General features: G+C 41.0%; 1 protein-coding gene across 1 annotated transcript; it reads right to left on the bottom strand.

Annotated features, from left to right (window-relative positions):
• Positions 1-5373: 5373 nt before the first annotated feature.
• Positions 5374-6198, bottom strand: LOC112064848 (zinc finger protein 740-like). Its single transcript, XM_055090547.1, is given in 1 exon segment — positions 5374-6198. A coding segment is annotated over 1 exon segment (582 nt). The 5' UTR covers positions 5961-6198; the 3' UTR covers positions 5374-5378.
• Between the last annotated feature and the right edge of the window lie 6132 nt (positions 6199-12330).

The following is a 12330-nucleotide window of genomic DNA, read 5'->3' as shown; positions in this document are numbered from 1 at the left end:
TTAAAAGAAAAAAATTCTTAAATTAGATTTTTTAAAAGAACCTTATTAAACTCTTTAAATGAAGTGCATTTAAAGTGACACAAATAGATCAAAAGTAAGTAATGGGCAAAGACACAGGAGAAAAAGGCAAAGAAAAAGTAAAAGCAGGGATTGTAATATCCAACAATGTTGAATTCAAGTGATAAGAATGGTCATTCAGAAATGAAAGTTGGGGCTTCCCTGGTGGCACACTGGTTGAGAATCTGCCTGCTAATGCAGGGGACAAGGGTTCGAGCCCTGGTCTGGGAGGATCCCACATGCTGCGGAGCAACTAGGCCCGTGAGCCACAACTACTGAACCTGCGCATCTGGAGCCTGTGCTCCGCAAAAAGAGAGGCCGTGATAGTGAGAGGCCCACACACAGTGATGAAGAGTGGCCCCCGCTTGTCACAACTAGAGAAAGCCCTCACACAGAAATGAAGACCCAACACAGCAAAAATAAATAAATTAATTAATAAACTTCTACCCCCAAAATCTTCTTTAAAAAAAAAAAAAAAACAGTTGCATCAATCACAATGAAGGTGCATTACAAAGTTTTAACAAAGTAATATAGCCTCAAAGCCGAAGGCAAAACAAACCAAAGTATAAGGGAAAAAAATAAATAAATAATAAAGTAGTGGCTGGGGACTTTAATCTGCTTCATTCAGAGCACAACATACTTACTGTGCAAAAATAGTAGATATTTACAATCTAAGTATATAAGTAACACGATAAGTAAGGTATATCAAATTATATAATCAGGAAATCAAACATCTCTTCTTTCATGTGCCCATGAATTATTTACAAAATTATACCTTATATTAGGCCACAAAAAACTCAATGTCTTTCTGCATTCATAATTACGTAATAAGCCTAGAAATTTATAACAAAAGAGAAATCAACCTTACCACCAATATGCTAAAGTAACTTTCTTGTTGACTCTTAGTTCAAATATAATATCAGAAATTAAAAATTACAATACACCTAGAAAAATAGGAATAGTTAAAAAGTCCATACATCAAAACTAAGAGTATGGTTAAAGCAGTCCTCTGAGGAAAATCCTTAGCCTTAATTACATAGCACACTAAACCAAAAACAATGAAAAAGAAAAAAGCAAAAAAACCCCTCAGTATCCAACCCAAAAAAACCATTTTTAAAAGAGTCAAATGAAAACAATTAATAGAAATTTACAAACATGAAAAACTCTCAGAATGATTCTTTGAAACTGCTAATAAAATATAAAATCAATTAACTAAAAATATCAGGAAAAATAGGTATCTGAAATTATAAAAAAAAGAATTGAGAAATAATCATGGATAAAGAGAAAAACCTCAACTACTCTGGAGACTGCTTTTTTCAATTTTATGCAAATACATTTGAATATCTGAAAGAAATGCATGCTTTGCTAGGGAAAAGTGAAGAATGACTCCAGAAGAGACAGATCAATTTCTATGGAATAAATCACTGCAGTTGACAACAAGTTACTCTCCACCTCCCCCTGTCTCTCCCTCAAAAGTACTAGATTATGTGATTTTACCTATTGTTGAAAGATAAACTGAAGTATATTAAAATGTTTACGTTTATTTGAGCAAAAATGAATTAGAATGGGACATTGCCAAACCAGATGTGGTTCTGAGAATTCCACTGACAGGAGCTCAGGTGAGACACTTATAGAGAAAAGAGTAAAGCAAAGCAAGGAAATTATTTGATTGGCTGTAGCATAAGGGGTTGCCTTAGTTGGAAGAGTCTAGTTGGCTGTTTGTGATGGGTTGTCTTTAGGTTTTGATTTCTTAACCTTGAGGTATTTACAGGCTTAGGTTTTGGTTTGTTTGCATATGATACTAACGCAGTAAGTCTGATGGCCTCCTTGCTTAATTAATTTAGCACTGTGGACATACAAATTCTCTCAAACCATTGAGAAAAAGAGAACTTCAAAGTCAATTAAACTGCTTTAGACCTTAGAGAAAGAAAACCTCCAAATTACTATTATGACATCAATATAACATAGAAAAAGCTAACAGTATCACAATAAAGAAATTATGGGAACTATGGGCAGATATGAATGCTGACATATTACTACACTATTAGCAAATAAAATCTGAAGCACTTTATTTTTTTTATTTTTATTTTTTTTTACAAAAGCCTCATTTTCTTTTTATTTAAATATCCTAAATATATCACGAAGGAACATACACTGCACTTTAATGGTAAAAAGATACAAGTTTATAACATTTTATAAAAACTACCATTTAAAAGTGATCTTGTTCATTTCATATTCCCCTCCCCCAATAGTAAAATAAATATATTAAAAAAAAAAAAAAAGAGGATGGAGAGGAAAGGTAGGTAGGAGGGATTAAGATAAAAGCCCCAGGGCCACATAGAGGCAAAGAACATCTGGTGAGAAGGTTAAAAGTTGTGGCGGACTCCACACCTCATTTAACCCTCCAATGTCAAGCCATGGGGACACAATCAGTAGCTAAGTGATGACAAGAGGCTATTGGAGGGGGGGACGGAAAAGATTTAGGGTGCTGGGAAGGGCAGGGCTGGTGGGACCTGGTACAGGAGCCCACCTAGGAACTGGCGCTACTCTTTCCCAGGTCCCTGAATCCTATGTCCTGGTCTCTGAGAGCCGGCCCTACCTCCCTCTCCCTTCACTCCAGACACACCTGAGGCAGCTTTCCAGTGCTAGATCCCACCCAGCAGTGGGGTGGAACATTGGGCCCAGGAGCCTTTGCAGTGGTCTTGGTCTCTGATTTCCCTGGGGTGTAAGTGGGACTCCTGGGCTCCCTGGGTGCTAAATCACTCTTTTGGCCTCTCAGCTCCTCTCTCCTCACACATCCATGGCCCCAGAACATCAGCACCTGGACAACTGAGCTAACCACCTGCTCCTGTGTTTCCCCTCACCCAGTCCTCGACAGGGGTGGTTCTGGTATGGCTCTTTGCACATTCGCTTAGATGTTCCCTCTCTCCCGCCCACCCAGGCAGGAAGCCAAAGTCTGCAGAGGGCCAGGGCACATCTGGACCTAAACACACATTCGCACACTCAGGGGCACAGATCACTCGTGTGATTCTCTCCACACATACCCCAACTCACCCCAACCATAAACAGATTAGCCGCAGGTGACAGGAAACAAAGCCTCCCACTTTCAAAAGCACGTTTGGAAGGACAGAATTTTCTAAATGTATCCTAGACAAATCCCAGCCCCCAGCAGATCCCTCTAACAGGGAGGGGGCTGGCTCACATGCAGAAAGATGCCCTACTTGCAGGGACCAAGGGCAGGTCCAAGGACTTGAGGTCTAGTTTCTGGACCACATTAAATGGGAGTGCCAGGACAGAACTAGAAGAGCACAGGTAGCAAACACATTCCCCAGCGTCTCCCCCAGAGGATCTCAGATGCTGTCAGGGAAGATCTAAAGGGTGCCATGCCTCCTTTCTTTTTCCCTGAAATCCTCACACCTCAGAGCTATGGAGACCCCCACCCCGCCATTTCCTCCAGAACAGGTAACAGCCAGGAGTCTGCTGCTGCTACTGCCTACATTTTTCTGGGAAATGAAATCACTTCCTGGAGATTGCCATTTCAAATCCCCACTGACAGCTTGGTCAGGTTCACCAAGTCAAGTCTCCATGATTCTTCCATAATTACTCACCCCTCCTCCCCACAGGTCAGGGCAGGCCACAACCTGGGAGTCAACCAAACCCCAGAACCTCCCATAAGGATCCTTTCCTTAGCAGGAAGAAAGAGGGTTTTTATTTCACTTTAGAAAATTCATATTCACAAGCCCTGGTTTGGGTTAGAAACATCCTAACCACCAGTCTGTTGAATCAATCTTTAAAAACCCCTCCAAAACAAAGCCTTCCAGTCCCCTAAGTTGAGTTCTTCAGCTTCTCTTGGGACCTCAAGCACCCTTCAGATTCGTTGGGCGGGGGGGGAGGTGGTCAGGAGAGGCTGTTTTATGCTCATCCTCCTCTGAGCTGAGGGCTAGAGAAGGGTTTGGCTCAATAATATGCCATCTCCAAGCATACAAAAACACTCACTCACATACCACACACACACCCCAACACACACCCCTGATCGCTTTTTGTGGTGTGGACAGGGTGGTGGGGTTGGAGCAGAGAGGAGCAAAGAGTACAGTTAAGAGTAAAACCTATGTTAGGTTTCCTCCTCAGTTTTTTCTCCGCATCATCCCCACCCCCCGCAGTTCTTGGTTGGTTAGGGACGGCCATCAAGAAGGAAGCCAAGACCTTATTCTTTGGGACTGAAGGCCAGATCCCTCTCTCCTCTACCTGAATACAGTGATAGGACTTGGACAGGGAGAAGAGCTCACACTGCTCAACAGTCATGTCAGGGGACACCAAATTCCTTTCGTTTCTTCAACAGCTGTTACCCAACTTGGGGCTAGTCTTAGGTTGCTCCTAAGAGGGCACAAGGAGAGAGAACCCACTTTGACATCCATGACTTCCTGCTCAACATCTGTCTGGCTTAGGAGTCAACATCAGCGAGGTAGCCAAAAACTATCTCCAAGACCAACTGCCCAAAGAGAGAAAGGAAAGGGGCTTCACGGGCCACTCTCACCTAAGTTTCCTCCAGAAGGCACTTGAGCTGACCCCATTAGGTGCCAGTGTGGCATGGGCCATTACAGCAGCCATGGCCACAACTCTTGCTCTTCCCTGAAGGAAATGAGAGGTACCTGTCCACTCTTCTTGGATCCAGCCCTTGTCTGCTCCTGTCACTGTTCTTCCTTTTGTCCCTACAGTGTATAAGGAGACCAAAGTAAGCTCAGCTGCCATCCATGATCCTATTCTCCTTCAAACAGGAGATGAGGTACAGGGCTGTGGAACATTGAGTATCAACTGCAACTAAAAACTCAATTTTGGGGAAGGGCTGGACCAGCCACAGTCCCTACTTTGACCAGGACTCTATACCTCCATATTACCTGTTTCCACAGTGCACCTGCTGAAATTGTTTTTGGATAAACAAAAACAAGAACAGACCAAACAAATCCCTCTCCCTGATTTTTTCCACTTCAGCTGCCAGCTGGAGTCCAAGGTTGTGGGAGCCACACTTCAGTCTTGGTCCTGTACCTTTAGTCCCCACCTATGACCTCAGACAAGGGTCCAGGGACTAGCTTCCCTACCCAGGAATGCTGAAGGAACTTCCCCGAGATACTAATAGTCTCAGATTATTTACAGAGCTGAAGATCTGGGGCCCGCTGTCCCCGATGCATTCTTCTGGTCTCCTGAGTCCACTCCTCCAGGAGGGGGACAGGTACAGACGGGGTGGTGGTGGGACCATCAGACCAGAGGGGTGTGCTCTTCAGTAGAATCTTCTGATCACTCCCACCAGCCGGGGCCCCTTGCGCCTATAGAGAAAACTGCCCGTCGGAAGTCTTGGACTGGCACCCTTGGCACATCCGTTTGTGTCTGAGTAATCGATCTGTCCGAGAAAAACACTGATGACACCGTTCACACTGGTAAGGCTTTTCCCCACTGTGTACACGCTCGTGACGCTCCAGGTGGTACTTCTGGATGAAGCGCATATCACAAATGTCACACTCAAATGGCTTCTCACCAGTTTGAATAAGGATGTGCCTCTTGAGGTGGTAACTGCTCCTAAAGGCTCCAAAGCAGTGTTCACAAACAAAATTTTTGGGAATCTTTACTTGAAAAGAACCATTTTGTTCCACTACCACCACATTTTTAACAGTCTTTTTTGAATGAGATGCCTCAGCCAAGCTGTCATCGTCTTTGCGGCTCCAGGACTTATCGCTGTCTTTTCAGTGGCTCTGACTCGAGCACCTCAGCATATCAGGGCTACCTGCCCGCTCTCCATTCTCGGCCTGCTTGCTGGCAGTCTGGCTCAGCATAATCTTCTTGCTGGCTGCAGTGGGAACCAAACTCACACCTGCTAGGCCTTCACAAGCCAGGAGACTTGCCTGAGCCATGCTGATTTCTCACTTAACGCAACCCAAAAGTTCAGGAGTTTCTCGATCCACCTTTCCTTAAGACACTGTTGTTTGAAGAACTGTCACCAAATCACTGTAACAACTCCTTCGTGTCCCTTCAGTCCTGCTGCCATACTGAACTGCCTTTGTCTTCAAACAGAACTTAGTGTCCTCCAAAAGGAAGAAAGATGTTCCAAGAATCCCTGGTCTCTGCCTGGCTCCTGCCTACTGTCTGAAGAAAAAGGGTCTTCCAGTCTTGGTTTTCCAGCTGAATTCTCTGGATGAAGTTCACGATCTGTTTCAGAAACCCGGAGAGAGCCGAGTAGCGCGCAAGGTGCGTGCTCGCGCCCGCGTCCCTTCCGAGCAAGCCCCCTCAGCCCAGCCGGTGACGCGGCCGGACGGTGGTGTGCGCGCCTGAAGCACTTTAAAAGAATAGTAAAACTCTAAACAGGATTGCCTAATAAAGGCAAAAATGTCCACTAACTACACCATTAGTCAGAAATTTTCTACAAGCATAATAATAAATGTTATATGAGGTATTGAAATATACATCATATATGGTCTCATTTTGTTTATTTAACTGTATATACATAAAAATTTTCAGAAGTGCACACAAGAAATGGAGTGGGGGCTAAAGACCTGGGGTGGCAGAAAGACTTAGCTATCAGATTTCATCAAATCTAATCACCATCTATTATAAGATATATCAGTACGCTGTAATACTACAAGGAAATAACCTTGCCAATTAAATTATGACGCACCATGGATTTTGATATTATTATAATTATTAATAATGATTCACTTATTTTACTTCAGAAATATCAAAATATGAACAATCTTAGGATTTATGAAAATCAGTGTTATTGTATATTTTTGTTAGTCCTTGAAGTTTTTACAAATATATTGATTACCTTTTTATTGAGAAATAACTAAACAAAAGTTTTAGTATTACTTCTGGATAAATAGTAAACAATTATGGGACTTCCCTGGTGGTCCAGTGGCTAGGACTCCACAACTCCCAATTCAGGGGGCCTGGGTTCGATCCCTGGTAAGGGAACTAGATGCCACATGCATGCCACAACTAAGAGCTAACATGATGCAACTAAGACCCAGCACAGCCTGAATCAATCAATCAATCAATAGTAAACAATTACATGGCCTCCTCAAACTGAATTCATTAGGAGTTAATATTTTTATTTCTTCAAAATTCTGATTTGAAGGAGAAACTGGACCTTTAACCCCCTTTATCTTTATCCTAGTTCTGACACCTTTTAATATCTGTGACCTCTCACTGGAGCCTCCTGGTTTCCACATCAATCAAATCAGAATCCTGGAGCAAAGAGATTCGGAGTAAGAAGAATCAAGAAGTGGGTAGTAGCCGAATCCTGCAGGCTCTTAAGGTCCTCTGAAAATTTTGAGCTTTCTTTTGTTAAATTAATTAAGCAAGGAGACTATTACACTGAGAGTACTCTAATGCTGGGGCAAACCAAAGTCTAAGCCTGTAAATGCCTGAAGGTTAAGAAATTGAGACACTAGGGACAGCCAATCACAAACAGCCAACTAGGCTGTAGCCAATCAAATCATGTCCTTTCCTTTCTTCCAATGTCAGTCTCTCCCCAGTTCCTGTCAGCCCAGGACCCCAACACTTCTGGTTTGGCACTGCTCTATTGGAACTGATTTTTGCTCAAATAAATTCTTCAAAATGTTAATATACCTCAGTTGCTCTTTTAACACTCTCAAGGGAAGGTTTTAAGTAGTGACTGTCATGATTAGATTTTTATGGCAGAACCCACATTGATGGCATTTTGGCTGCAGTATAGAAAGTCAATTTGATGAGAGCAAATTTCCAGTCTCAATTTGTGTGTTCAAATTCTTTCTTAAGCAGGATTAAGCTTATAAATAGAGCGAGTAGGGAATCTACTCCTCAGTGAGTTAAATTTAAGGGATTCTGAGAAACTGGGACATACAATTCAGCTCCCAATACTAACAATGCTGGGCTCTGATCACCTTCTGTCAAAGAGCATTTTTGAACTTAAGGATTGGCTTCTGGTGAAACCCTTTGTGACACTGGGATCTTTTGTCTTGGGAGAATGAGTTTTTCAAAGATTTCCCCAATTCCTTAACGGATGTGCTAAAGGAAATAAAGAAAATCAGGATATGATGCAAATTGTTTGATTAATCTTTAAATGAACAAATGAAGGAACAAATGAAGGTAATGAAGGAATGAATTAAAAGAGACACATGAGTATTGGGGGGGAGGGGAGGGTCTCTGAGAGAGGAAGTGAGAAGGTTCTGAGCCTAAATTTCTATCTTTTTACAGATATGCTGAGACCAGTCCTGCTGTATAAAAATACTTTCTATTCAGCAGCTAATAGAAATATCTCAGATCATTTTAAAAAAGAAAGATAGAAAGAAAAAAGAAATTAGAGGAAGTTTGTGGATATTGGTAAATAAGATAAAAATAGAGCAGTCACAAAAAAAAATAGAGCAGTGACAAATGCAATCCTAGATTTTATAATTTTTCCCTTTTGTAACACTATTCCCCCCATTGCTTATATAATATTTATTGTTTGTTAAACTTTGCCCTACATTTGTCTTCATGGTCTCAGTTTAACCTGGAGGAAAGGGGGGGAGGAAATGATGTCTTTTCTTTTAAAATATTCCTTACTAAACACAGGAACTGTCCCAAATTGTCTGGGAAGCAGGGTTCCCCATGAGTCCAGGCTCTATTTTTGAAAGTCAAAGGGATTCCAGGCAGGCAGGTTTGGTTTAGATAAGCATCCGGATTTGGGGATGGTTATCTGAAGCCTTGCCTGTCATTACATTTCACAGCAATGAAAGAATGTCCCCTCTTATGTTCTAAATCAGTGGAGAAGATTTAATGAATATCTCAGCTTGTTTTCTTACCCAAGTCACTGTAATATTTCCCAGATTTGCACGTCACCTATCCAAGTGTGTGAATATCAGTGTGTGATCAGCACTTCCTATCCTGTTTGTAGGTATATTGCTTCCTATCCTCTTAACTGATCCTTAAAATAGAGGTCAGGATGAAAAGGTGCTCTTGTTATTTCTCATGAAGGACATTTTAATGGCTAGAGTTCCAGATCCTGAGAAACTAAAATAACAAAGGGAATTCTTTGGAAGAGAAGATGAGAAACTTCTTATCATGAGATATCATTGCAAGACTCGAGCATCACTTAAATTGAAGGATTACTATCAGGAAAAGCATTCAGAGATAATGGGCTAGAGTTAGAACGAATATAGTTAGAATGAATTAGCTACAAAAAAAGTAATACCTTCTGTAGAATTAATTCCAGGTCATTTGTGCCCTGCTTCAAAAAAGTTATCAGATATAACTGTGACCACAAAACAGGGCTTCAGGGTAGCCTTTAAGATGCAAATTATATTTATTGATCTGGGAGCTGTAACACAATTATTCTCAGTTAGAGAAAATTCATCAGGATTATAATATGTACATCTTTATGTATATACACCTTATATATCTGTAAGAATAAACAAAAATCTGTTACCTATTTATTTGGAACAACTACAGAAAGTTGTCACTAACATTCAAAGAAATGGTCCATTTCATATCCCACTCAACTCAACAGCTACTCCCCACTTGTGACCCTCAACATTTTTCCTCCAAATTTGGTTTTGGGGTGTCGTCTGGATAGTGTCCATTCATAGAATTCTGGCAAGATCTGTTGGAAATGGGTCAAGGAAGAAACATGGGTCATGGGACTTGTTAGACTTCATTGTTGTTATTTATTGAAGAGTCAGAGGATGATGAAAGAGACATCTCCGAGTGTAGTGAATATGAAAGTAATTCTATATTGTGATTGCTGGCAGTGGCTGCTTGTGCTACTGTTAACAACTGCTATTATAACTTATGTTAGAAGGGCAGGAATGTCTCCATGATGTGTGGGCAAGATGTGGACAGATGTACAAAAACACATTATAGGAGATAAAATCTAGAAACTCATTTTTTTCATTGCTCCTAGAAGCCTTTACCCCCTGCTCGAGTCTCCCTTGAGATAACTAGCCTGGTGGATTTCTCATTATGGATTATGACTGATTTCTTTTAACTGTTGTCTCTCCATTGTACTGGTAGCCCAGATCTATATCTTGCTTCTCCACTGATTTTCATCATTTCTCTAGACTCTGGTCACCATTCCAATACTGCTGTCAAGGCCAGTACAAGTTCACATGGTCCAAAACAGAAATTTCTAATTCAAACAATCTGTAAATGAGCTGCATCAAGGGATCTGAGAACCACTGAAATTCTATGCAAATATTATGGATATACACACTGTGCAGTTTCTTAAAAGCAGGTGACTAACATATATCACAACCTTTCAGATATTTGTAACCCCCATTCACCCAAATTTAAGGACTACAAGTATAGATTCTCTTTGGCATGATTTGGACACTTTTATTATATTGCCTTTTAATTTGCCTTCCTATAAAGCCAATAGATTTTAATAAGGGACAGGATTTTTTGATTGAAAATAGGAATACTCACTTCCCTCATTCATCCAGGTCCTCTTTAGAGGCAGGTGCAACCGATTCCTAGCTGCCATGAGTATTGTCAGCTATCAATTTAGGACTGCCCCTTCTGCAGAGAATTATCGTCCATCTAAGTGTGAAGTTTTGCTCACAGGATGAGAACAGTCCACATCTAATGACCACTGACCCAGAGTACCAAAGCCCTGCCCTCCTGCTTAAAGAAAACACGAAGTTTATGATGCATTCACACTTCGGAGATCTCTGTGAGATCAGGCTAAAGCTCAACTCCAGATGAGACGACATCCTTGTTCAGTTCATTCTTCTGCCCCATTCTGCTTCCCTCATTCCCCTTTTTCTGAGAGCATCTGAATCTCTGTCTTAGGCCCTGCTTTTGTAGAACCCAACATAAAACAATGCCCATGTTCTTAAACCCTGAAGCTAATTTAATGTAGCTGATTGTCTCATGGAGATACTAGTCTAATGGGGGCCGTTGTATGGGATCATTAACCTCAAATTAGTTCTAAGTAAAAACTTTACTCTTGAATATTTTCTTGGGCTATTTATTTAGAAATAGAAATAACACTTTGAACTTATGTAAGACTATTTTTCATAAACTGTGGTGGCAACTGCTATTATGAACAACTCTAAATAAAAATAGTATATTTGACCTTTTCAAGTTAGCTAGAAATGGAATTATAATCTATCTACTTTCTATCATATTTACTACTTGAGCATCTCTCTTCCATTTTCCATTTATGCAAGTATTTCAAGCTAAGTTCTGATGAAAGTTCAGCTTGCAAATTTGTAGGGCTAGCCTGTTTCAAGAAGACTACCCAAATTTCGAAGGCAGGCAAAGAATCTTGGCACCCTCAAAACTTGGCTCATTCTTTAGGTAAGCCAACAGGTGATGTACTGCTTATCACTGTTGATGAGGCATATGTACTTGGCTATAATAAAATAACTGGCTTTTCACAAATTCTTAAAATATTCCAGGCTCTATGCATGCATTATCTCATTTAAGGGTCAAAACATCATTATTGTGCAAATACAATGATCTCCATTTCACAAATGAAAATCTTAGATATGTTAATATTTTCTGTATAATCACAGAACAAGTGACTGGTAGAACTAGGCTTCAGAAATGGATCTTCTTGGCATTAATCCTTTGCTCTTAACAAATCCTTTGCTCGAACCAAACTTGGGTCCACTCACAAACTACTGACACTGGGTTGTGATGAAGGAAAGTGCAGCCTTTATTGCAGGATACAAAACAAGGAGTCCAGGGCAACTAGTCTCAAAACACTCAAACTTCCCAATGGGTTTCAGGAAAGCATTTTTAAAGGCCAAGTGAAGGAAGGGAGTTGCAGGGTATATGATCAGCTTGTGCACAATTCTCAGATTGGGTGATGATAAAGTAACAGGATAGTGTCACAAGGGTTAACATTATCAATCCTAAGGCACCAGTAGGTCTGGGGATTACGTGCTTATGGTCATCAAGTAGTTAATTTCTTCCATTTGGTGAGACTTTTAGCATCTATAAAACAACTCAGGAAATGTGCATCAGATACTCTTACATAGGTACTTCAGAGAGGAGCTAAAGCAGAGGGTATATGGGAAAGGGTCTGTCCCAGGAAGGCCGCATAGGGTCCTGCTTGGTTACAAAACTATATTTTGCTCCCATAATCTGCCTCTCATTTGATGAGGGGCAAGAAGAAATAGTTTATGTCCAAAAGTAAATGGAAAAGCCAGCACAGTGTAGAAGTGTGGTATGGAAGATGCAAGGTAATTATTCCTGGAGATTCTATTTCATGGTTGAGCACAGAGCAAGCTTGAAGATTTCTGACCAAGGTAAGTGGGGGAC

Source organism: Physeter macrocephalus, chromosome 14, assembly GCF_002837175.3.
Source record: "Physeter macrocephalus isolate SW-GA chromosome 14, ASM283717v5, whole genome shotgun sequence".
In the NCBI taxonomy this organism is placed as follows: domain Eukaryota; kingdom Metazoa; phylum Chordata; class Mammalia; order Artiodactyla; family Physeteridae; genus Physeter; species Physeter macrocephalus.
Note: the sequence above shows the minus strand (reverse complement) of the source record. Positions and strands in the feature narration are given on the sequence as shown.